The 26,785-nt window shown below is 44.7% G+C and overlaps 1 protein-coding gene across 12 annotated transcripts in view; it reads right to left on the bottom strand.

Annotated features, from left to right (window-relative positions):
* The window catches only part of NRF1 (nuclear respiratory factor 1), a 157,213-nt gene that overhangs the window by 90,112 nt on the left and 40,316 nt on the right, over nucleotides 1–26,785 (bottom strand). For 4 of the 12 annotated variants that reach the window (XR_007920753.2, XR_011387447.1, XM_051849782.2 and 1 more), the window contains exons 2-3: nucleotides 11,567–11,795; nucleotides 1,438–1,552 (exon numbers count right to left, since the gene is read on the bottom strand). Coding sequence is in view for 10 of the 12 variants with exons in the window: in XM_051849782.2 (XP_051705742.1) it covers nucleotides 1,438–1,552; nucleotides 11,567–11,789 (338 nt within the window). In the remaining 2 variants the exon portion in view is untranslated. Of the gene's footprint in view, nucleotides 1–1,437; nucleotides 1,553–11,566; nucleotides 11,799–11,918; nucleotides 12,058–16,861; nucleotides 18,522–26,785 lie in introns of those variants that run through there. The other 8 variants (XM_070071307.1, XM_051849775.2, XM_051849779.2 and 5 more) reach the window with 7 other exon arrangements.

The raw sequence follows: 26,785 nt of genomic DNA, 5'->3' as shown, positions 1-26,785 counted from the left end.
CAACTAGTCTGGGCTTCATGTATTTTTATAACAATTTATTCATTTATTTGAAAGGCATAATGAGAGAGAGAGAGAGAGAGAGAGCGCGCGCGCCAGAGAGAGAGACCTTCCATCTGCTGGTTCCAAATGGTCACAGTGACCAGGTTGAAGCTGGGAGTGTGGAACTCCATCCAGGTCTCCCACGTAGCTGGTAGGGAACCAAGCACTTGGCCAACTTCCCCTGCTTTCCCAGGCGCATTGGCAGGGAGCTGGATCAGAAGTGAAGCAGCTGGGACTGAACGAACCAGCGTTCACATGGGATGCTTGTGTTGCAGGTGGTGGCTTAACTCACTGTGCCACAACACTGGCTACCAGTCACAGCTTTAAATACTGCCTACATGCCCATACCCCAAGACTTCTCCTTGGAATTCCACCTAATGGTTAAGAGGCATCATAGGGTTAACATGTTGAAAATCAAATTCCTGATTTTGTCTTACGCTCACTCCCACACTGCCCCTCTTCTCCAGTAAATGTCCTCTCAGTCCTTCCAGAAATACTCAAAATCGTGAGGTCACTTCTCTCCTCCTTAAGCCTGAACCTCACATCCCATCCAACGATGAACCGTGCTGAGCTGACTTTTGACATGTATCCAGAACTTGCCCACTTCTTACCACCCCTGCTGCTGCCATCCTGGTTGTAAGACGCCATCCTTTCTGGCCCGGACTCTACATGTTACTGATCGGCCTCCCTGCTTCCATTCTTACACCGCTAAAGTCTGTTCTCAACACAGTAGCTTCAGTGACTCTTGAAAAATCTGTCAGATTTTATCATCTCTCTGGTCAAAAGCCTTCACTGACTTGCCACCTCACTCAGCAGAGAGCTGAAGCCCTGAAGCTGAACTACAGGGCATCTGGAGGTGGCTCTCCACCTGTCTGACAACACCTCCCCAGTCTCCCCCTGGCTGTTTCTCAAACGAGGCCGCCTTGTCCCTTCACAGCCTGTGTCCTAAGATGTCAAGGTGGTTCCTCTTGAGTTCCTTCGGGTCTCATTTCAACGGCTGCCTCAGCAGAAAGGGTTCCCCAGACCACGCCTGTAAAAGAGAGAAACTATTCCCCCCGTCTCCTGGCCCATTTCCCTTATTTCACTCTGTTTTCCCCATAGCACACATCATCATCTGACGTACTATGTATGTATTCTTCAAGTTGATTACCGGTGCCTAGAATAACGTCTGGTATGCAGCAGGTACACAATTTTTGTCTGAATGAATTAATGTGATATTAACATCTGTTAAATTGCATTTCTAGGTTTTCATTTATTTAATTCTATAAAAGTACTTTGAAGTCTAAATCTGCCCTCAGGGACTCCAACCTGGTATCACCGATGAGCCTAATAAGGGGTGTTCTAACTGTCACAAACGAAGCACTTGAGGAGCAGGAAGGGCAGGGGTCGGGCCCTCACCGAAGCAAGCGTGTCTGCTGTCTCTTCCGGATGGACGGGTTGGACTCGAACACGTGAGGCCGTTTCCGCTTCTTTCCTGTTGCCACGGCAGCAGCAGCAGCCATTCCCACAGGACCTGAAGGAACAAGTATACGCTGAGATTAGGCAGAAGCCTAGAACTGTACAAGACAAAGAACAATTAAGGCTACAAAAATCTTTCTGAATATGTTTTCAGTAAACAGAAAATATTTCTGATATTATCAATACATTTCATTATTGTTTAACACGCACCACACTGTGATTTACCCATTAAATTTACAAGAAATCTTTTAAAATAAGCAAATGACTTACACCTCCCTATCACACACCAGCTTGAATTCTGTATAATGCTGCTTTTGTTTTGTTTTGTTTTGCCAGCATGCCCATACTGTTACGGCAATATTCTCAGAAGTGCTAGCAAAAACGGCAGCATTGAGAGGAAAAGCCTGCCAAATTGAAAAAAAAAAAATCAGACTTCAAATTTTATTTCTAGCTCTATACTCCTGTGTCCCTTACTCCAAGACACTGTCAAGTGAAAGAAGTTGGAACTCTACAACAACACCTATAAGAGGAATATCTGGAAGAATACCATCTTAATTGGAAAACTTCATTTATATATCTAGGAATTGTAGCAAAATGAGATGTTGACCACAGGGTCAAGTTGATGAAGTCTCCTGGCGGAAAAGAAAGGAATACTTCCCCACTCTAAGGAGAAAACATTGATGAAAGTTGGCCTGGCTTGCTGTGAAGATGATAAATAGTAATCTTCCTTCTTTAGAAGAGAGACACTATGGATCTATCCTAATCCCTGATTCCTGAGATCTCAACATATTTAGAGGCATCCTAGCTTTATCATTATTTGTGAACCCTGTAAAATGCTGAATAAATTAAGTTTAGTAGCTTGTATTTACACTGTCATATATACTCTAAGTGGCTGGATTAAAATAAAACTTCCTGGGGCTGGCACTGTGGTGTAGTAGGCTAAGCCTCCACCTGCAGCACCAGCATCCCATGTGGGTGCTGGTTCATAACCCAGTTTCTCCTCTTCCGATCCAGCTCCCTGCTAGTAGTGCACCTGGGAAAGCAGTAGAAGATGGCCTAAGTCCTTGGGCCCCTGCACCCACGTGGGAGACCCAGAGGAAACTCCTGGTTCCTGGTTTCGGACTGGCTCAACTCCGGCCATTGAGGCCATTTTGTGAGTGAACCAACAGATTGAAAACCTTCCTCTCTGTCTCTCCTTTTCTCTGTCTGTAACCTCTCAAATAAATAATAAATAAATCTTAAAAAAAAAAAAAAACTTTCTTGAAAAGCTCGATAAGCTTTTTCTACGTGTTTAATAGCATCCTCACTCTGGCTGAAATAAACGCCACCAAAGACCCCCAAAACAAGTTCTTAAATGAATGCTTGCTTTTTACTTCACTTTCCATCATGAATTGCTGGCAGAGAAAATAAAAACTTACTGATGTCTTTTTCCCAACACTTTATTTTTAAAAATTGTGGTAGGACACTTAGTATGAGATCTACTCTCTTAACAAAATTTTAAGCATACAATACAGTCTTGTTAATTGCAGGCAAAATGTTGTATAGCACTAGAACCTACTCATCCTGCATTCCCAAAACTTAACTGAACAGCAACTCCTCATTCTCCTGTCAGTCACTGTCAACAATCACTCTACTCTCTGCTTCTACAAGTCCATTTTAGATCCCTTATATAAGTGTAATTACAAAGTATTTATCCTTGTGTGATTGGCTTATTTTACTTACTTAGCACAATACCCTCAAAATTCATCTATGTTGTCACATATTGCAGTACCTCCTCCTGAAATAATATTCTACTGTATGCACGTATTCCATTTTATGTTCAAACCATTCACCATCTGATGGACATTTAGGTAGTTCTCACATATTGGCTACTGTGAGTGATGCAGCAATGAACATGGGGTAAAATATTTTTGGGATTCCGATTTTATGTAATTCTTTTGTATAAATACTCAAATTATTTAACCAGAAGTAAAACTTCTGGATCATGTGGTATTTAAAAACATTTTTTAATGTATTTGAGAGACAGAGAAGGAGAGACAGAGCTCTCATCTGCCGGGTCACTCGAGATACCTGCGATGGCTGGGGGAATGGAAAAGCAAGCCGCAAAGCTGGGAGCCAGGAACTCAGATCAGGTCTCCCACATGGGGGAGGGACCCAATCCCCTGAGACATCCCTAATGCCTCCCAGTATCCAATTAGCAGGAAGCTGGAATCAGGAGTTAAAGTAGGGAACCAAGGGCCCAGCGCCGTGGCTCACTTGGTTAATCCTCCACCTGCAGAGCCGGCATCCCATATGGGTGCCGGGTTCTAGTCCCAGCTGCTCCTCTTCCAGTCCAGCTCTCTGCTGTGGCCCAGGAGGGCAGTGGAGGATGGCCCAAGTGCTTGGGCCCCTGTACCCGCATAGGAGACCAGGAGGAAGCACCTGGTTCCTGGCTTCAGATCGGCGCAGTGCACCGGCTGCAGCGCACCAGCCATAACGGCCATTTGGGGAGTGAACCAATGGAAGGAAGACCTTTCTCTCTCTCTCACTATCTATATCTCTACGTGTCAAATAAATTAAAAACAAACAAACAAACAAACAAAAAAAAACAAGTGCTCCCTGCACCCACATGGGAGACCGCAGGAAGCACCTGGCTCCTGGCTTCGGATCAGTGCAGTGCCGGCCATAGCAGCCATTTGGGGGGTGAACCAACGGAAGGAAGACCTTTCTCTCTGTCTCTCTCTCACTGTCTAACTCTGCCTGTTAAATTAAATTACACTAAATTAAATTAAATTAAGTAGGGAACCAAACCCAGGCACTCTGATGTGCACTGTAGATGCTGGAATCAGTATCTTAACCACCAGGCCAAATACCTAACCCTATTTTTAATTTTTTAAAATAAAGATTTATTTATTTATTTGAAAGGCAGAGTTACAGAAAGGGAGACAGACTGATCTTTCATCTACTGGTTCACTTTCTAGATGGCCACCAACAGCAAGGGCTGGGCCAGGCCGAAGCCAGAAGCTCACAGAAATGCAAATTGAACCAACACTGAGATGCTATCTCATACCCACCAGACCTGCAAAATGAAAAAAGACAAAGCACGAGAATGAGACGCAACAGGCACTGGAACACAATGCTTGAGGGAATGTAAGTTAATATAAGGATTTGGAAAGACATCTGACCACATCTGGACAAGTTAAAAATGTGCGTATCTTTGATCCTCCAGTTCCTCTCCTGGGCATCCCCTCCCGTCGTGTCTTCCAAGCTGCTGGTTGTGACCCTTTGGCAGGTCACGAGTAGTACTTTTTTCTAAAAAAACAGAGTAAACTAGAACTTATCACAGAGTATACTGTTTGTGTTATTATTCCACAAGAAACTGTCTTTTGGTTCTATATACATGTAGTTAATCTGGGTCACAATGTAAAACGTATTACTGTGAGAGATCATCACAGCGTTTGAATGCCACTGCCCAGAGCCACACAAGAAAACATGGAAAACCATTTTTATTTTCAGCAACTATAATAGCAAAAAATTATGAGCAACCCAAGTAATCTACCAGTATATGAGAAATTCAGAAAATGAGCGCAATACCAAATAGGAGCTGAAACAAAGTGTACAGCCACACTATTGCCATGGATAAATCTCGGAAAAATAGTACTGAATGAAATAATTGCAATGCTACAAAATTTAGTCAGTGACATAACTAATGTAAAATTTAAGACATGTAAAACAACTCTAAGTATTATTTAATAATATATACAGGGCGGCGCCACGGCTCAATAGGCTAATCCTCTGCCTTTGGCACTGGCACACCGGGTTCTAGTCCCAGTCGGGGCGCCGGATTCTGTCCCGGTTGCCCCTCTTCCAGGCCAGCTCTCTGCTGTGGCCAGGGAAGGCAGTGGAGGATGGCCCAAGTCCTTGGGCCCTGCACCCATATGGGAGACCAGGAGAAGCACCTGGCTCCTGGCTTCGGATCAGCGCGGTGCGCCAGCCGCAGCGCACCTGCCGCGGCGGCCATTGGAGGGTGAACCAACAGCAAAGGAAGACCTTTCTCTCTGTCTCTCTCTCTCACTGTCCACTCTGCCTGTCAAAAAAAAAAAAATATAATAATATATACACATAGTAAAAATATGTATAAAGTAATACAAGAGAAGGATTGGTGCCTGCTGCAGCAGGTAAGTCGCCTACCTTCCCTACCAGAGTGTCTGGTTCCAGTCCCATCTACTACACTTCTGATTCAGTTTCCTTCTGGCACACACTCTGGGAGGCAGCAGGTGATAGACAGCTCAGGTACTTGGGTCCCTGCAGCCATGTGGGAGACACGGATGGATTCCCCAGCTCCTGGCTTCAGCCTAGCTCAGCCCTGGCTGTTGTGTGCATTTGGGGAATGAGCCAGGAAATGGAAGTTCTCTTTGTCTCCATTTCAAATCAATATAACTTAAAAAAATACAAATGCAGGGACTGGCTCTGTGGCACAGTGGGTTAAACCTCTGCTTGTGGCGCCAGAATCCCAAAATGGGCACTGGTTTGAGTCCCAGCTTCATCACATCCGGTCCAGCTCCCTGCTAATGGACTAGGAAAGCAGTGGAAGATGGCCTAAGTGCTTGGACCCCTGCACCCACGTGGGAGACCTGGAAGAACCTCCTGGTTTCAAATTGGCCCAACTTCAGCCATTGTGGACATGAACCAGCAGATGGAAGATTTCTCTCTCCCTCTGTGTCACCTTCTCTGTAACTCTGCTTTCAACTAAATTAAAAAACAAACAAACAAAAAACCTGAAAAAGCACCTCAAAATAAACAAGGGTAGTAATGCTTGTGTTTGTTGCACTACTCTTGATACTTTTCTCTATTCAGATATTCAAGGTTTTTTTTTAAGATTTATTTATTTTATTTGAAAGAGTTACACAGAAAGAGAAGGAGAGGCAGAAAGAGAGAGAGAGAAGTCTTCCATCTGCTGGTTCACTCCCCATTGGCAGCAACGGCCAGAGCTGCTCCGATCAGAAGCCAGGAGACAGGAGCTTCCTCTGGGTCTCTCCACATAGGTACAGGGGCCTAGGAACTTGGGCTATCTTCTACTGCTTTGCCAGGCCATAACAGAGAGCTGGATTGGAAGTGGAGCAGCCGGGACCAGAACCGGCACCCATATGGAATGCTGGCACTGCAGGTGGCGGCTTTACCCACTTCACCACAGCAATGGCCCCTGATATTAAACTATTTAAACTTGCTGGACAACTCAACAAAATGCCTCTGTCAGTACTAATTATGTTTGTAGACCATATGAATCTTTCTCCACTTTTTTTTTTTTACCCTATCCCTTATCACTTTGAAGAAAACAAAAGAATAAATTCAATTCTGCTTAACAAGAAGTCCTCTAAAATTCCTATTGGTGACTGATATGAAAAGGGCTATCTTGTTTTCACTCCCCACTGTCCTTTGTCATACTACGTCCACACTTTTTGCCCTGAAAGCCCACACTAACCAGGGGCTGGAGAGAAAGATGCATTTCTGAATGGCAACATGGTGGAGTGAAAGGTTACCTTTCAGATACAGAGAATGGGACAGACATTCTCCTCCGAAAACTCCTCTCGGCTAGTCCTAAGTGAAGTCTGGATTCAGACACAAGGCAAGCAAAGCGAGGGCAACTAGCCATGGCTGTCTGTTGCCTCTCTAAAGCCCTTATTACGCACAGCCTCTATGTTCTGTGTGGTTTCACTCACGCCTGCCTCCTGTACCATTTTCTCTGCTGGCTCACAAGTCTCCAGACACACTGATCTCCTTCCCATTTCCCATCTACAAGTCCTCGCTTTCCCTGTTTCCTCTCTGATCTGCATCTTCCATGTCGCTGCCCGTGGCTGGCACCTAATTGCCTGTGAGTCAAGGCTCTCCCCAGAGAAGCCTTCCCAGCTCACTCAGTCTAAACCAGCAACTGCACCCTCTCCATGATCTCCTCTCAGCATTTTCTTAGTGCATTCAGTTCAGTTCTTGCTAAAATTATTTTATTTTATTTTTTTATTTTTTGACAGGCAGAGTGGACAGTGAGAGAGAGAGACAAAGAGAAAGGTCTTCCTTTTGCCGTTGATTCACCCTCCAATGGCCGCCACGGCTGGCGTGCTGCGGCTGGTGCACTGCGCTGATCCGATGGCAGGAGCCAGGTACTTCTCCTGGTCTCCCATGGGGTGCAGGGCCCAAGCACTTGGGCCATCCTCCACTGCACTCCCTGGCCACAGCAGAGAGCTGGCCTGGAAGAGGGGCAACCAGGACAGAATCCGGCGCCCCGACCGGGACTAGAACCCGGTGTGCCGGTGCCGCTAGGTGGAGGATTAGCCTATTGAGCCGCGGCACCGGCCGCTAAAATTATTGTATGTACTATTTGCACCCCTCCCCACAAACTGGCCTGTAAGTGCCTTCAGGACAAGTTCCTGGCTGTCTTGCTCACAGGATCTACACAATACAGACAGCACGGCCTGGCAAGTCACTGCAACCAGCTGAGTGTCAGTTGCTCCCGTGCCACAGGAGCAGGCAGGCCACAGCTCCTTCCTGCCCTCAACACCATGACAACGCAGTACAACAATTCAGCAAAGCCTTGTGGCGAAGCATCACCCTTCCTTCACAGGGAAGAAGCTGCCCTGGATTCATTATGTTAGGGTGCCCTCTTCTGGGAAGCCTAAGAATTTCACAAAATATATTGTCCAAATAGTTCATGGTTTGCCACTGGTTCTCATTTTTTTAAACCCATAATTCCAGAAGTATGCAGTGGGTAAAAACTGACATTAATAAGGGTATTCTTCATTGCACCTGTCTTCTCACCCTTGAATATAGTGATTACTTCAAAAATGAAGGATTTTGGCAATCACTAGTCACTGATTTCATGTCCAGCTTTTCCTAAATATCTTCTAAGATCAAGAATATTCCTTACGTAACACTAGACCCATTCAGGAAAGGTTTTCAGGCAGTCTAACACCACCATGATGATAAATACAAATGTGAATAAGAGAGAATGATAGAAGACAGCTCTGCTGTAGTCATTTAGTAGTCCAGACCATCTCAAAACCTTCACAACCTTCACCTGCATTAGGATGATCCCGGCTTGCTGGTAGCCTCAGGCATCTGGCAGAAGCAAGCAGAAACCTTCTCTAAAGGCACATTATCCTAGACCCCAAGTTGTTTTTTTTGTTTGTTTTTGTTTTTGTTTTTTTTTGACAGGCAGAGTGGATAGTGAGAGAGAGAGAGAGAGAGAAAGGTCTTCCTTTGCCATTGGTTCACCCTCCAATGGCCGCCACGGCTGGCGTGCTGCGGCCGGTGCACCGCGCTGATCCAAAGGCAGGAGCCAGGTACTTATCCTGGTCTCCATTGGGGTGCAGGGCCCAAGCACTTGGGCCATCCTCCACTGCACTCCTGGGCCACAGCAGAGAGCTGGCCTGGAAGAGGGGCAACCGGGACAAAATCCGGCGCCCCGACCGGGACTAGAACCCGGTGTGCTGGCGCCGCTAGGTGGAGGATTAGCCTATTGAGCTGTGGCACCGGCCCAAACCCCAAGTTATTTCTAAAAATAACTTCTCAGATAACCATCCACAATTCATTCAAATATAATCAGCACATGACGAGATCAGCCATCATGAACAAGAAATGGCTGTAACAATGTGTTAATGCTACTGGTATACCAGAGAAGAAATGACCACACAGACTGCAAAAGCATGTTTGTTTTACCTAAGCAGACTTAAAAAACTGTTTTGCTTTTCACCACAACTGGAAACTGTTACAAGGCAAATTGGGGGGGGGGGGGGAGGAACCACACTAGAATTCTAAAATAGGGGGGAAGAAACAAACTATTAATGATTACCAAAATTAGTAACTCAATGAATAGATTAAAGCACCTCAGACACAGCTGAACAGAAAAATTAATCAACTGAAAAACAATCCAAAGATATTACACAGAACAAAGCATAAAGAGATAAGACAGGACAGGTGTGGCCTAGCAGGTTAGTCTGCCACTTGGGATGATCATATTCAATATCAGAGTGCCTAGGATCAAGTCCCACCTCCAATTCTGGTCCAGCTTCCTGCTAACGAGCCTGGGAGGCAGTCAATAGTGGCCAAGTACTTGAGTTCCTACCACCTGTGTAGGAGACCTGGGTGGAGCTTGTGGCTCCTTGCTTCAGCTTGGACCCTGCCCAGCTGTTGTGGTCTTTTGGGGAGTGAACCAGCAGAAGGAAGATCCCTCTCTGTGTCTCTCCCTCTCTGTCACTCTGCCTTTCAAATAAATAAATAAATAAATAAATAAATAAATAAATAAATCTTTTCAAAAGCGAGAGACAAAAGGATGACACATACAAATTTAAATGGAGTTACCAAAGGAAAAAAGAATGGAGCAGAAACAAAGCCTGAATCAAAATCTACTGACAGATTTCCCAGAATTGATTAAAGACATCAATCCATAGATTCAAGATATCCAGAGAATCCAAAGCAGAATAAATGAGAAGAAATCAGAGCCAGATATGTCAAAAAAACTAATGATAAAGAATGTTGAAAGCAGTTGCGGGGAGGAGCCTATGTGGGAAACAAGCTTCATTGGAGCATAGGCCAGAATAAAACAACTGAATTCTCAAGAGTAACAAAGAAACCTAGAAGAAGGTAGTCTGGTGCCTTCAACAAGAAAGAAAAATAATTACCAAACCAGAATTCCACACCCAGTGAGAACATCCTTCAAGACTGAAGGTTAGGGGCTGGTGCTGTGGCACAGCAGGTTAACACCCTGGCCTGAAGCACTGGCATCCCAATATGGACTGCTCCTCTTCTGGCCCAGCTCTCTGCTATGGCCTGGGAAAGCAGGGGAAGATGACCCAAGTCTTTGTGCCCCTGCACCCACGTGGGAGACCTGGAGGAAGCTCCTGGCTTCTGGCTTTGGATCGGCGCAGCTCCGGCAACTGTGGCCAATCAGGGGTGAACCATTGGATGGAAGACCTCTCTCTCTCTCTCTCTGCCTCTCCTCTCTCTGTGTAACTCTGACTTTCGAATAAATAAATAAAATCTTAAAAAAAAAAAAAAAAGACTGAAGGTTAAATAAAAACATTCTCAGACAAGTGAAATCAGAATTTGCTCCTATCAGATATATGCTAAAGGACATACAAAATGGAATCTTTAAAAAAAAAAAAAGCTTATTTTTTTGAAAGGCAGAGGGAGAGAAGGGGAGAAAGAGACAGAGACAGAGAGAAATCTTCTATTTGCTGGTTCACTCTCCAAATTCCTGCTAACAGCCTAGGCTGGGCCAGGCCAAAGCCAGGAGCCTGGAACTCCAACTGGATCTCCCAATTGGGTGGAAGGAACCCAAGTACTTGAGCCATGACCTGCTGGCTCCCAGGAGCATTAGCAGAAAACTAGATCAGAAGCAGAGTAGCCAGGACCAGAACCAGCACTCCAATACAGGATGCAGGCATCCCAAGAGGTGGCTTAACCACTGCATCGCAAGGCCCACCCTAAAGCAAAAGCAATGTCTTATTTAATATAAACAAAGAATGACTACACAGAACACCAATAGGTCAGGAGCAGGGGAATGAAACTCAAGTATTCCAAAAATTTACTATTATCTCTGTGTGTGGAGAACAGAAGCACCAAGTATGTAAGACTTTGATTAGTGAATGATTAGTGAATGATGTCTTTTATAATCTCTAGGAGTCCCACTAATAGTAAAAGTATTGTTAGCTCCCAAACTAACAAGAAAAATATGAAAATATATGAGTTTTTCAATCACTCTTAAAGAATATACAAAGGAAAAGTAAACACAGAGTGAGGCATAGGAAGATAAAGCACATATAAAGTTGGTAAATTTAAATCTATCATTCATTATACCGCATGTAAATGGAAGAAATGCTTCACTTAAAAGTTAGATGGTCAAAGTCATAACATTAACAGAACAGAAATGATTCCAGAACTTGAAGTCTCAGCATAATACTCACTCAAGTTGGAAACACAAGACTTAAAAAAAAAAATTGTGATGAAGATCGATGTGCGAGCACCCGAGCCTTAACTCTAGCACATACGCACGCTACCACAAATTCCAGAAAACAAGAAGAGTCTAATCCCACACTACCTGCTGCAGCCAGGTGGGCTGTGACCTCGTCAGCTGCTGTGGAGTTGAGTATGTCTGAATCATCGTAAGAGGTATCTTCCGGGGAAGAAGGCGAGTCTTCATCAGCACTCAGCATGCTGTGCTCAGTGTAGGTGGCCACATGGACCTGCTGCACTTGCTGGGCCACTGCATGGGCTTCTATGGTAGCCATGTGTTCAGTCTGAGTCACTCCGTGTTCCTCCATGAAGATCTGCTGACAGAAAAAGAGGAAAAGAATAAGACGCAGTGCGCAATGTAGCACCATGCTTAAACTAAAGAGAGATTTTCTCCAGGGGTAGAGGAACTTGAACAAGCCTCTAATTTCACTACTTACCTCACCACCAAGCCATAGGAAACGGAAGGCACCACTCAAATATGGCACAAAAATGGTGGAATACTTTCCTCATATGAACCCATTCTGATGGAAATTCACGGGGCTAAATCTGATACCTCAGGACACAAAACAAATATCCCTAATAAATATAACAATAAAAAGTGTAAATATAATAGAAACATTCTTAAAATATCCCTTTAACTAGTATTTGATGTTGTAGACATAAAAACACTTAACAGGTGCAGCAGTTTAAGCCTCTGCTTGGGATGCCTGCACCCATCCAATATTGGTCCGCCTGGGATCAAGTCCTATCTCCACTTCCAATCCAGCTTCCTGCTATCGTGCCTGGGAAGTAGCAGATGACGGTTTAACTACAGGGGTCCCTGCCATCCATGTGGGAGATGGGGATGGAGCTGCTGACTCCTGGTTTTGACTCGACCCACCCTCAGCTGTTATGGGCATTTGGGGAGTGAACCAGCAGTTGAAGATTCTCATTCTCCCCATCTCTTTTTCTCCCCCTCTCTCACTGTCACCCTGCTTTTTCCAAAAAGTTTCAGAACAATGGAGTTAAACTAGTGGGGACATTTGGAGTAGCACTTGAAATGCCACTTGGGACACCTGCATCACCCATAAGAGCATCTGGATTCGAGTCCCTGATTCCAGCTTCCTGTAGATTCACACCCTGAGAGACAGAAGGTGAGGGCTCAAGTACTTGGGTCCCTGCCTTCCACGTGGGAGATGTAGATTGAGTGGGACGCTCCTGACTTCAGCCTGGCTCATCACTGGCTGTTGCAGTCACCTGGGAAGTGAACCAGTAGATGGAAAAAATATTTGTTTGTCTACCTTTCAAATAAAATAAGAAGAAATAATAAAATATTTTAAAAATTCAGCAGTGGGGCCATCATTGTGGCATAGTTGGTAAAGTTGTCACCTGCAATGCCAACATCACAAATAAGCACAGTTTATGTTCCAGCTGCTCCACTTCCAATCCAGCTCCCTGCTAATGGCCTAGGGAAAGCAGCAGAAGATGGCTCCGTGCGTGGGCCCCTTTAACCATTGTGGGAGACCCAGCTCCTGGCTCCTTGCTTCAGCCTGGCTCAATGCTGGCCAATGTGGTCATCTGGGGATTGAACCAGTAGATGGAAGATTCTCTCTCGGTAACTCTGCCTCTTTCTCTGTAACTCTCTCAAATCAAAAAATCCTTTTAAAAATTAAAAATAAATTAAATTAAAAACGAAGCAGTAAAAGTTTGCTTTCCTATTGTATTTATATTCTTCTGCCCACTTCCAGAAATTCATTATTCTTTATAAAAATTTTTATTTATTTTACTTTAGAGGCAGACAAACACACACAGAGAGACTGAGAGATTTCTCATTCGCTGGTTCACCCCTCAAACTGGGGCTAGGCCAGGCTGAGGCCAGGTGCCAAAACTCCATCTGGGTCTCCTACATGTGTAGCAGGAACCCAAATACTTGAGCCATCACCTGCTGCCATGCAGAGTGAACACTGATCTCTGACAAAGAGGCAAGCACAATACCACAGTTTAGCAGAATCTTTTTGATGAATGGTAACAGAACAAATGGATACCAACATACCAAAAAATGAGTCTACAGAGACCTTCCATCTTTTACAAAATGAATATATATAGAACAAAATGTGAAATGCAAAACTATAAAATGACGTAGAAGAACCCTACATGACCTTGGGTTTGGCAATGACTTCTGAATATAATACCAAAGGACGAACTATGAAAGAAAAATTTCTCTCCCTCTCTCTGTATCTCACTCTGCCTTTCAAACAAAATGAAAATATATAATTTTTTAAAAAGATTTATTTATTTGAAAGGCAGTTACAGAAAAGCAGAAGGGGGGAAAGAGAGAGAGAGAGAGAGGTCTTCTATCCGCTGGTTCATTCCCCAAATGGCTGCAATGGCCGGAGCTGGGTCAAACTGAAGCCAGGAGCCAGGAGTTTCTTCCAGGTCTCCCAGGAGGGTGCAGGGGCCCAAGGACTTGGGCCATCTTCTACTGCTATCCCAGGCCATAGCAGAGAGCTGGATCGGAAGTGGAGCAGTCGGGACTCAAACTGGCGCCCATATGGGATGCTGGCACTTCAGGCCAGGGTGTCAACCCACTGCGCCACAGTGCCGGCCCAAGTATCTACTTTAATGTACAATTACTATGTGTTAATTTAAAAAAAAAAAAAAAGATTTACTTATTTATTTATTTGAAAGGCAGAACAACAGAGACAGAGAGAGATCTTCTATCCACTGGTTCACTCTCCAAATGGCTACAACAGCCAGGTTTGGGCCAAAAAGAAGTCAGAAGCCAGAAATTCCATTTGAGTTCATTCTCCAAATGGCCACAACAGCCAGAGCTGAGTCGACCCACAGCCAGGAGCTTCCTCCAGGTCCCCCACGTGAGTGCAGGGGTCCAAGCATTTGGGCCATCTTCTACTGCTTTCCAAGGCACATTAGCAGAGAGCTGGACTCGAATGGGCCCCATGTGGGATGCTTGCGCTGCAAGCTGGGGCTTTAACCCGCTGCATCACGGCGCAGGCCCCAAAATGGTTTTTTCAAGATAAGTATCAGATAAGCTGTCCTAAGGTTTCTTTCATATCCTACATTTGGTGTGAGTTTCAGAATACTCAAGAGAACATAACTCCAAATCTGTACTTATCTAAAATTCAACTTAACACACTAAAATTAAATATAATATATGAGAGGAAGATTCCATTAAAATGCTATCTTGCCATCCATTTCATTGTTTTTCTAGTCTAAGAAACAAAATGCTTAAGACAATTTAGAATTCTGGGTACTTCAAAATCGCTTTTAAATGATTTGGGATTACATGGCATCTAACTGCTTTTCAAAGGGATTTGTATGCTATGCACTTGGCATAATGGATTTCAATTCTCTGCTCCAGAATGCGATTCACAGCATAAATCAATAGGGCTGTCTGTCACACAGGCTTGTCACTTCTGCCCAGTTCTCACCGCTTCCCACCGCCCTCCCCAGCCCTTGCCTCAGCATCTCTAACCATTTACAGGCAGCGTTCTATACTAAGCAAAGACAAAGTTACTTTCAACGTTTTTGAACTAGAGGGGGATATCTGTGAAGTATGCTTTCAATGTTTTCATAAAATCATTGAGAGGTAACAGCCCTCTGCCATAGCGAGTAAAGTCACCGCCTGCGGCCCCGGCATCCCATATGGGCGCTGGTTCGCGTCCCAGCTGCTCCACTTCTGACCCAGCTCCCTGCTATGGCCTAGGACAGCATGGAGGATGGCCCAAGTGCTTGGGCCCTTGCACCCGCATGGGAGACCCAGAGGAAGCTCCTGGCTCCTGGCTTCAAATCGGCCCAGCTCCGGCAGTTGCAGCCATTTTGGGAATGAACCAGTGGATGGAAGACCCCCCACCACCACCTTCTGCATCTGCCTCTCTGTAACTCTGCCTTTCAAATAAACAAGTCCTTAAAAACAAAACAAACAAAAAGAAAAAAAGAGCAAGTATAAACGTTTTAAAAAAAAAAAAAAAGTCGTCGAAGGCAGGGTGCCTAAAGACAGAGATGACTGACAGAGCCTCACAGCCCTCTCCCGCTAAGGCAGTGTTAGTGCAGCAGGTCGGCTTCCACCCGCGCGGACTCAGCCTCTGGACAGCCAAACTGACAGGAATTGCTAAGAAGTGAAGACAGATCAACTGTATTTTTAAAAACTGCACAGACTATTACACCGATATCCAGAACCTCTGGGCAAGTTACTTAACCTTTAAGCCGCAATTCTAGCGAAAGAAAAATAACAACTGCGCCTATCCTGGAAAGGATGATGTGAGGATTAAAGGGGCCGATCCAGATAAAATGAGGAGCGCTCTGCAGAGGCCCGGACCCGCTGTCTTTATGACTCTCCTTGCTGATCAGTTTCACAAGCACTGGACCTCAGCTCCTTCATCTTCAAGGGAGACATTCATCTCAAAGACAGGTTTCTCAGCTAACAAACCTGCGCCTCTCAACACTACAGCCAAGTCAAAGGGCGCATCTGCCTACTCCCCAAAGCCGACAGTACTGAGCAGATTCATCAATACTTCATTTTTAAAAAATCGTTCCCCCGAGGAGTAACATGGTAACAGTTTCACTAGAATCTCTTGCTTAGCCCAGCTATCACCGGAGGAGCATTATGCACAAGTCCTTCTGTATTATGTAAGCTACAAGGGCTGGGGGGGTGGGGTAATTTGGGGCAGGGGAGTTCCTGCCATCGCCTTTCCAGGTCAGAATGGTTGCGATGGAGAGCCAATGGAAGGAAGCACAGAGAAAGATTGCACTGTCCCCAGAGTCCCCTACCAGCTGCGGTCCATAATACCTACAGAGCTATGAGAATTTGGAGGGAATGTCCAAGGGAGTCAAACGTAGTCAAATCCACAATGGAGGAGATTAAGTATAGGATATTTTAAAAGTCAAAGCAGGAAGAACAGGCCAGGAAATCTAATCAAAGTATGACTAAATGTAAAAGAAACCATTAGCCTAATCAATAATATTATCATATCAAAAGAAAAACATCAAGAAGCGCCTAAGGGAAGATCTCAGATCAAGCTGGTGTCTTTTAGTCCAACCAGGGACAGGAACACTGAGAGGCTCAACTTATACTCTTAGATGTACCCAGAGTCTAAGCTGCGTAACCAGGTCAGAAATTCTACAACAGAATGAAAAAGCCTGAAGCCAATGACAGGCTGCACCTACGTTATACACACATCCTCTCACACACAGCGAATCATCTCTGGATCGCTCACAATAGCAAGTACAAGGTAAATAGTTGCTATCCTGTATTGTTCAGGGAATAAAGACTAGAAGCCTGTTCAGCACTGATGTCACCTTTTTCCCTGAATATTTTCAATCCACAGTTGTATTAATTGAATCCATGAATGGGGAACCGCTGGATACAGCAGAGCCACTGTACCTGTTCTGAGCTGCTCTATATCCAAGTCCTGGGCTGGATCGGCCAATCATGTTTTGCAGACTTGCCAGTCAGCTTCCGGTTAGGTTACTGTACAGGAAGATTAGGAGAGAAGAGACGTCCCGGCTTCTTTCACTCCACAAAGCTCCAGCAAGGGGACAGCTGTGCCTCCCAACGCCAGCTGTGCCCCTGCTCTTTTGGCAGCTGAGGGCAGACTCCCAGCTGGGTGGGGGCCCCGACCTCCTAGGTGCTTTGCTTCCATTCCCCCAGCCCCAGGGTGATAACTGCGCTTCCTGTCTGCATTACTTGGGAATCTACTTCTTGATCTTTGTCTTGCAACACCTGCGTAGCCAATCCCAGAATTAAATTGCTCCATGCGGTTCTCTAGGCGCTTACTGATACAAAGGGAGCAGAGTGTGTGACCTTGTAAGTAGCTCCTCAGGAGTGTGGGAAGCAGCAGTCTGGACTTACACCTTCAGTGAGGAAGTCACTGTAAGGTCAATTTTACAGGCCCACCGCTAGGGTTTCTGTTTCCAGAACTTTGTACTGATCAAGTTCAGTACAAAATTTCAGTTTAACAAATCACTAAAAAGTTAGCACAGAGGGTTAAAGTCACTGGCTGCGATGCTGGCATCCCATGAGTGCTGGTTCAAGTCCAGGCCACTCTGCTTATACCTGGGAAAGCAGTGGAAGACGGCCCAAGTACTCGAGTCCCTGCCACCCATGTGGGAGACCCAGGTGAAGCTCCAGCCACAGCTGCTGCAGCCATTCAGGGAGTGAGCCAACGAATGAAAGAACTGTCTTTTCCTCTCTCTAACTTTGCTTTTCAAATAAATCTTAAAAAAAAAAAAAAAAAAAAAAAGAGTTTATAAAATGCCTCACTGAGAGAAATGAGACATGCTAATAATTGGGGGGGGGGGGTGCAGCACCATGGTGTAGCGGGTAAAACTGCCACCTGTAGCATAGGCATCTCATATGGGTGCCAGTTCGAGTCCCTACTACTCCACTTCCAATCCTGCTCTGCTGTGGCCTGGGAAAGCAGCAGAAGATGGCCTGGCCTAAGTCTGCGGGCCCCTGCACCCACATGGGAGACTCAGAAGCTCCGGGCTCCTGGCTCCTGACAGGCACAGCTCCAGCCATTGTGGCCACCTGGGGAGTAGTCCGGGGAGTGAACCAGCGGACGGAACATTCTCTCTTTCTCTCTCTCCCTCTCCCTTTCTCTCTGCCTCTGCCTCTCTGTAACTCTGCCTTTCAAATAAATAAATAAATCTTAGGAAAAAAAAAAAAAGAAATGAGGAGTAAAGACAGAAAGTGCCGGCGCCGCGGCTCACTAGGCTAATCCTCCGCCTTGCGGCGCCGGCACACCGGGTTCTAGTCCCGGTCGGGGCACTGGATTCTGTCCCGGTTGCCCCTCTTCCAGGCCAGCCCTCTGCTGTGGCCAGGGAGTGCAGTGGAGGATGGCCCAGGTGCTTGGGCCCTGCACCCCATGGGAGACCAGGAAAAGCACCTGGCTCCTGGCTCCTGCCATGGGCTCAGCGCGGTGCGCCGGCTGCAGCGCGGCGGCCATTGGAGGGTGAACCAATGGCAAAGGAAGACCTTTCTCTCTGTCTCTCTCTCTCACTGTCCACTCTGCCTGTCAAAAAAAAAAAAAAAAAAAAAAAAAAGGACAGAAAGTAGGAGATACAAATATTTATCTGTGAGTTATGCGACTCTTTAAGGTGCTTAACAGGTCTGAAGCTCCTACAAACTTGAAAAATCAGTATTACCATGATATTATATGTGTCTCCTTATAGAAAGCACAACGACAGCCATGGAAAGATGTGTCATTTATTCAACGAACAGACTAGGTATTTGTACAAACCAAATATGACAATGGCAGCTTTGACCTTCATCTGCCACTCTAATTTCTTGGCAGACAATAACAGTTCCCTGTTATCCAAGGGAGCTATGTTCCAAGACCCTCCCACCCCTGGGAGATGCTTGAAACCACAGATAGTACAGAACTCTCTATATAATATGCTTTTCCCTATGCATAAACATTTATCTTTTCAATTCAATTAAGTCTTTCATGGCACCTCTTTGGCACATCCGAATTACCAGCATCAGTAGTCTCACACTTTGGGGACATCACTAAGTAAAACAGGGTTACCTGAGCACAGCACTGCCATACCGTGAGAGTCCCTCTGACATCTGAGATGGCTACCAAGTGACTAAAGGGCAGGCAGTGCACACAGCAGGCACACACTGGATTGAGATGATGCACAGAGCAGTGCAGCACGCAAGCTCATCAAGACACCCGGAATGGTGTACAAATTAAAACTGATGAACTGTTTGTGTCTAGAATTTTCCATTTAATATTTTTAGACGTTGGATGACTAAAACTGTGGAAACAAAAAAAAGGTTGGTGGATACTACTGTATGTAGATCCATGACAAATTACTGACACACAGTACTGATTATAACTCTAGTGTGGACAGAGCGATTCAGTCACCCTTTCTTCCTATAGAGCACAGGACACAATTTACGAGGGTCTGGAGAGTCTCCTCTCCCTCCCACCCCACTCCTGCTTCAACACAGATCCTCACTTCGCCATCAGGAGAGTTAAGACTACACTGGGGCTGCCGCCTGGTTTGCCGGCACCCCATGTGTGAGTGCCAGTTTCAGTCCTGACTCCTCCACTTCTGACCCAGCTGCCTGCTGCTGCATCTGGGGAAGCAGATGACCGCCCAATTCCTTGGGCCCCGGCCACCTACAAGGGAGACCTGGATGAAGTTCTCAGTTCCTGGTTTCAGCCTGGACCAGTCTCGGCTGTGAGGCATTTGGGGGGTAAATCAGCAGATGGAAGATTCTCCCCGGCCCCCACCCATCTTTCCCTCTCTTATTCTGTCTTTCAAGTAGATGAAAGTAAATCAATAAACATTGTATATATAATACAGATATATAATATGTAATATACACAATATATCATATAATGTTATATAATACATATATAATAAAATATATAGTATAAGCATTATATATAATACATAATATCTATATAATGTATATATATGGGGGGGCGCTCTGGAGCCAGAATACTGGATTCAAGTACCTATTCTGTTGCTTTACAAGCAACCTTAGACGAGATTTTTGTTTTGTTTTGTTTTACTTCTGTGCTTTAATGTTACCATCTGTCAGTCAGATGAGGGTAAATAATGGAATCTACTTCATAGACTTATTTGTGAGGGCCAAATGAGTTACTGTTTGTGAAAGGGCTTAAAATGAGCCATGATAGAGAGTGAGTGTTATGTAAGTGCAACTTATTGTTTTATTCCCAAAGACAGGCAAAACAGAAATGACAAAAGTTGGGGTGCAGTTAAGCCACTGCCTGCAATGCCAACATCCCACATGGATGCCACTTTGAGTCCTGGCTACTGCACTTTTGATCTAGCTCCCTACTAACGCACCTGGGAAAGCAGTGGAAGATGGCCCATTTCTTGAGCCCTGTCACCCACATGGCAGTCCTGGATGAAGCTCCTGGCTCCTGGCTTCACCCTGGCCTGGCCCAACCCCAGCCACTGTGGCCATTTGGAGAGTGACAATCTCCCTCTCTGACTCTGCCTTTCAAATACATAAATCTTTTTTTTTTTAAATGCCACAAGTTACATGTTTTTACAAAGGTATTGGAAGAAATAATGCTTATTGGTTACACTAGGAGTTCTGACCACCCTAAAGACCCTTATCAGAGAATCCTTCCTGATTTTTTTTTGAGGATAGGTGAGAACTACATTCTCTCTTTTAGAAAAACGCATATGCATACAGAATTTTCTGAATTATTTCAACATTTTGGGATTCAAATGGCAGACTCCTTCATGATTTTATTGCTATAACAAGGCTGAAACAGTAGAGGGTGCCACAACCAAAACAAACGTAGACAGCACAAGGAATTTCAGGTTGCTTAAATTCTTCACTGAAACAAACATCCTTCCATAGAAGAGAGTTAAGTGAATCTATTTCATCAAATGTTTTGAAATATGTCAACTCTTTTATAGGCTCTAGGTTAACACCAGCTAGAATAATGCTCTGTAATGATGAAAATATAAATTTTCACTGTTCCAAACAATGTGATTTTTAATTTTAATTAATTTTCATTAAAAAACCTCTTGTGGCTTGTGGCTATCATCCTGAACAGTGCAGTTCCACATTCTATTTTCAAGTTTTGAAATGACTTATTTCTAATAACAGGTCATTATCTATCATTGTTAAAGGAATTTCTAACAGAGTGTATTCACACAATAATTCAGGCCCATCTATATCCCTCATGAAAATTCAGCACCACTGGGATAGAAAAGATTGTGTCCGCCCCACCCTACAGGTGTTCACAATCAAAAGTAAAGTGTTGTTTTACTCACTACAGAAGAAACTCCCTACCCAATCCCCTAAGCTACTTCAAACATTTTTTTAAAATCAGAATCACATTTATTTTCACAATATCAATGCTAAACTCAAGAGAGCAACTTCATCGACTCTAAAGGCAAATGTTTCAAAAGTAAAAGGTAATCATAATTTTTGTGACCCTCTGAAAAGGGTCTGCAAAAAAAAAGTGGCCTATTTATTTGCAAGGAGACTATGTCTCAACCTGTGTTTACACAGCGAGAGCAACACAAGAGAGCAAACAAACATCATCAAGAGTAATGCCCACTTCTGCGAAGACATCTAGTGAACCGTGTTCTTTCTACTGACCCCTGAGGGCACTTCAAAGAAGTTCATGGAAAACATGAATTACCTTTTAATTCCTATTAAACCACTAGTGTAATGTAAGCTTATACATCACACAACAGAATCACTAAATAAAGTACACATCTGTTAGAAATTTCCAATCCTGCTCCCAACATAATTTTAGTACACCTATTAAGTACAGGTCATTTAGAAAAAACAGAAACAGAGCATATACCCAATCTTTGCAATTAAATTTTTATAACATGAACACTGCTCAGATATAAATTATGAGCTAAATATTTTTTTTCTAAGTGTAACTTATATAATCTAGGCTTTCTTAAACAAAGACAGATCTTGGGCATATGATCTGTACAAACCTACACTAGTGTATATCACAAATAGTTTTCTTCCTATTATGATAATATAACTTTTCGGAATGAAGATACATGTTAAGGTTTAAGGTATAAGCACTTTAGAAAGCGAACAACTTATTGCTCATTTAAAAAAGTGTACCATCTCATAATAGGCCCATGAACTTTAAAATTTACATGAGAATACATTTACATCTTGCATTTCTAGGAAAGGTACAAGATTTATGTAAAAAAGCAGCAAGAGAGGCCAGCCCTATGGCCCAGTGGGTTAAAGCCCAGGCCTGCAGTGCCGGTACCCCATATGGGCACCGGTTCAAGTCCTGGCTGCTCCACTTCTGATCCAGCTCTCTCCTATGACCTGGGAATGCAGTGAAAGACGACCCAAGTCCTTGGGCCCTGCACACGTGTGGGAGACCTGGGAGAGGCTCCTGGCTCCTGATCAACCCAGCTCCGGCTGTTGCAGCCATTGGGGAGTGAATCAGTGGATGGAAGATCATTCTCTCTCTCTTTCTGTCTCTCAAATAAAATAAATAAATAAATAAATCTTTCTCCCTTTAATTACATTCCAGCAGGATGTGGAACACCTTCTTGGCCATGGGCAGAAGTATTTGATGGACTGTGAAAACTGGTATCCTTGTATAAAAACCGCGCACTTCCTCCCCAAAGTATCATGTTCAGAAAGCCAAAGATCACAGATCGCTTAGGGATCCCACGCTGGTCACAGAACCAAAGTAACAATGCGCGTCCTGCTGTTCACAAGGCAGAGGTTCCTGAACAATACTGTGCCCCACAGCAGAAGGGCAGCAATGCAGTACGAAAACAAAGACTGCAAATGTAACACAGAACTGTGCCGAGGAAGAGTAATCTCCTATGAGAACTTGACTTCATCCCGGTCTCCCATGTGGGTGCAGGAGCCCAAGTATTTGGGGAATTCCCCACTGCTTTCCCAGGTGCATTAGCAGGAAACTAGATCAGAAGTGGAGCGACTGTGACTTGAACTGGCAGCCATGATGCCAGCTCTGCAGGCGGAAGCTTAACCTATGTTACAGCACCAGCCCCAAAGAGTGCATGCTTAAGGCTGAAATAGTAAAGTAAAATAGGTAAGTTTGCCATTTAATAAAGAACAGTCCTAGTCCAGCGACAACTGTCAAAGGTTAAGGAAGCATTGTGAAGACAAGGTTCTAACAGTATTAGGCAGTCTTCAACCAGGAGTGTGTCAGGCACCAGGATAAAGAAGGTGCTGCAGCCAAAGGCCACAGTGTGTGGAAGCACAGGGCATAGCAGGAGAGCATCAAAGACTACCCACACATACAGCAGATCCTGGGAGAGTGTGTGGACCAATGAACACAGCTCTCACCAGTCTCCACACCAGCCCATCTCTACACCGCAATTCGTCTGCCAAAAATCAAGCTAATGCTGATCCACCTGTCAAAGAAAGACTTCTGTCCACTCTGTGCAGCACCTTACGATTTACAACCAATGTCTGGCACGATGCCCGTTAGGGAGTAAACATCTAATGAATGTTGGTGACAATGATTAGTGCATTCTTAAGATGCTTATTAGCAGTTACAAATGAAAAAAAATTTGAATAAGAAGCAGGTGAGTTTCTAAAACTATCCCTGGGTTAGAAACATGGTAGACAGGAAGTCTGGTATGGGCAAGACTATGACTGGATCAGCCATGCAGCTGGCATGGCTCTTTTTGCAGAATAATCGTTTGTCCACAGCTGCTCCCAAATTACCAAAAATCAAATAAGTAGCTGTCATGTGATAGCAGGATTAGAGGCTGCCTCAATTTCCATTAAGGAGAAATAACATAAATTGCCACAAGCCCTGCCCCTCAGTCTCAGACAAGCACAAAGGGCACTTTTATTGAGCCCCTGCACACTGTGAAACACTGCACTGTTGCAGGGCTGCTTCTGTGGCGGGCCTCAACTCTGCACATTCAGCTGAAGCAGCTTCCTAGCTGCAGGACAGTTCAATGTATGGCTTTTCTTTTGAGATACTGAACTAAGGACTTGTTTCTGGAGAAAATCACAAAAGAGCCAATACCATGGATCTAGGAATATATATAAGTAATCACTCTTACTCATTGAACAAATATTTTCTGAATTCTTCTCAGGTACTCCTATATTGTTTTACTATGAGTATTTGAAAACACTATAGCAATTCTCATTTTCTATCTTTAGCTTAAAAAATATAGTCTTATAGAAATGACACATGCTCTTTTTGGGTAATTGAGAAAAATACAGGTACAAAAAAAGGGGAAGAAACACAAACCACCTCCACCTAAGAGAAGCACACTGACAAGTTAATAGTTTGGTATATATCCTGCTAGTATTTTCCCCCCTTTTCTTACATGGTTGGTTTTGAATTAACCACATTACTAACATTTTTATATACATCTTTTTTTTCTTTTCTTTTTCTTTTTTTAAAGACTTATTTATTTACTTGAAAGGCAGAATTACAGAGAGACAGAGGTACAGGCAGAGAGAAAGGTCTTCCATTCGCTGGTTCACTTCCCAAATGGCTGCATTCACCAGAGCTGGGCTGATCCGAAGCCAGGAGCTTCTTCTGGGTCTCCCATATTGTGTGCAAGAAGCCCAAGCACTTGGGCCATCTTCTACTGCTTTCCCAGAACACAGCAGAGAGCTGGATGGGAAGAGGAGCAGCCGGCACCCGTATGGGATGACGGCACTGTAGGCAGCAGCTTTACTCACACAGCACCGGCATCTCAGATCTTTTTTTTTTTTTTTTTTTAAGATTTATTTTATTTATTTGAAAGAGTTACAGATAGAGGCAGAGACAGAGAGAGAAGTCCTCCATCAACTGGCTCACTCCCCAGATGGCTGCATTACGCCGATCCGAAGCCAGGAGCCAGGAGCTTCCTCCAGGTCTCCCATGTGGGCGCAGGGGCCCAAGGACCCGGGCCATCCTCCACTGCTATCCCAGGCCACAGCAGAGAGCTGGATCAGAAAAGGAGCAGCCAGAACCAGAACCAGCACCCACGTGGGATGCTGGTGTTTCAGGCCAGGACCCCATCCCGCTGCGCCACAGCGCTGGCCCCCCCAACACTTTTTATTTTATTTTAATTTTTGACAGGCAGAGTTAGACAGTGAGAGAGAGAGAGACAGAGACAGAGAAGAAGGTCTTCCATTTTCCGTTGGTTCACCCCCCAAGTGGCTGCCACGGCTGGCGCGTTGCGCCCGGCCGATCCAAAGCCAGGAGCCAGGTGCTTCCTCCTGGTCTCCCATGGGGTGCAGGGCCCAAGCACTTGGGCCATCCTACACTGCACTCCCGGGCCACAGCAGAGAGCTGGACTGGAAGAGGAGCAACCGGAACAGAATCCGGTGCCCCGACCAGGACTAGAACCCGGTGTGCCTGGCGCCGCAGTCAGAGGATTAGCCTAGTGAGCCGCGGCGCCGGCCTCCCTGTAAAATTGTACAGCACTTTAGTAACTCCTCAAAGTAGCCATTTAGATTGTTTCTAATTTTTCACTATTACAGATAGCATTACTATGATAATTAAGGTATTCAATAAATAAGTTCATTAAATGAGTAAACAAATGGTTTACTAAGCTAAATGTTTAAGTACATATCCTCTTATTTCTTTCACTTCTAAAGGACATAAATCTGAGCAATCCTACAGTTACAATTCTTATTCTGAGAGAGGGCAGAGGAGGGGATGCAGTAAAAACAATCTGAATGGAAGATAAACAAATAATACCTAGAATGGGTGGAGGACACAACCGAAACATGAGCCTGTTCCTCTGGATAATATGAAAGTGCTAGAGCTGTTGGAAGGTGAAACATGACACGGGGAGTACAGGAGCACTTAGACCCTTCTTCCTAGAAGCACATGTTAAGGGGCTGGCATTGCAGCATAGCGCCAGCATTCCACATCAGCACTGGTTCAACTCATTTTCCTGCTAGTGCACCTGTGAAGGCAGCAGAAGACAGCCCAGGTGCTTGGGCCCCTGCACCCACATGGGAGACCAGGATGAGGCTACTGGCTCCTGGTTGTGGCCATGTGAGGAGTGAACCAGCAGATGGCAGATCTGTGTGTATGTGTGTGTGTGTCTCCCTCTCTTTCTGTAATGTCTGCCTTTCAAATAAATAAAATCTTAAGAAAAAAAGAGACGATTAAAAGTTGATGGATCAACAAGACCTCCAAGGAATGTTCTGCTGCTGCCCTGGTCAATGCCCTTTGAGCGGAGCAGCTCTGAGGCGGCCACAGCCCTGTCGTCCCCGTACCCCAGCAGTAGTTAGGGTCCACTCTTGGGGGGATGTGACGAGGTAGAAGGGCTAATAGGCAGTTCAGTTCCTGTTGGGATGAGAAAAGGGACCTTCCGGAGTGGACAAGATGCTCAACTCTTTCCAGAAGCTGCCTTCAGCAAGACAAAGTCCTGATCCCACCCTTCTGTGAGTTCCTAGTTTATCATGATAATAAGATGAAGTTACCTGGCCCACCCTTGTTTTATCTTGAGCAGGCTACACAGGATTACAATTTGGCCTTCTGAGGGGTTTTGCCCTCCTCTGATTGTTAGCTATTATTCTGCTTCTTCCCAAATTGTGCTTGAAAGACCCCACTTTGACAAGTTTCTCAGGTCTTCCTCTCTTGGAGCTTGTCTTCTGATGCTGTGGTAGCAGGTTATTTCAAAGTATAAATCAAGGACATTGGCAGATGGAAAATATAACAAATATACTAATCTATTCCTCTTCGACATAAAATTAGAATCTGATCCTCTGTTAAAGCAATGAGTTAAAGTAATCTATTATGTTCTCTTGATGTCTCTGTTAAATTCTAATTGTTTAAAAACAGCTGAATTTTTATTTAAGAGCTATGGGTTATTTAAATAG

The sequence above is a fragment of the Oryctolagus cuniculus genome, chromosome 3 (assembly GCF_964237555.1).
Source record: "Oryctolagus cuniculus chromosome 3, mOryCun1.1, whole genome shotgun sequence".
Classification (NCBI taxonomy): domain Eukaryota; kingdom Metazoa; phylum Chordata; class Mammalia; order Lagomorpha; family Leporidae; genus Oryctolagus; species Oryctolagus cuniculus.
The sequence above is the reverse complement of the archived record's forward strand: the minus strand, read 5'-3'. Positions and strand labels throughout refer to the sequence as shown.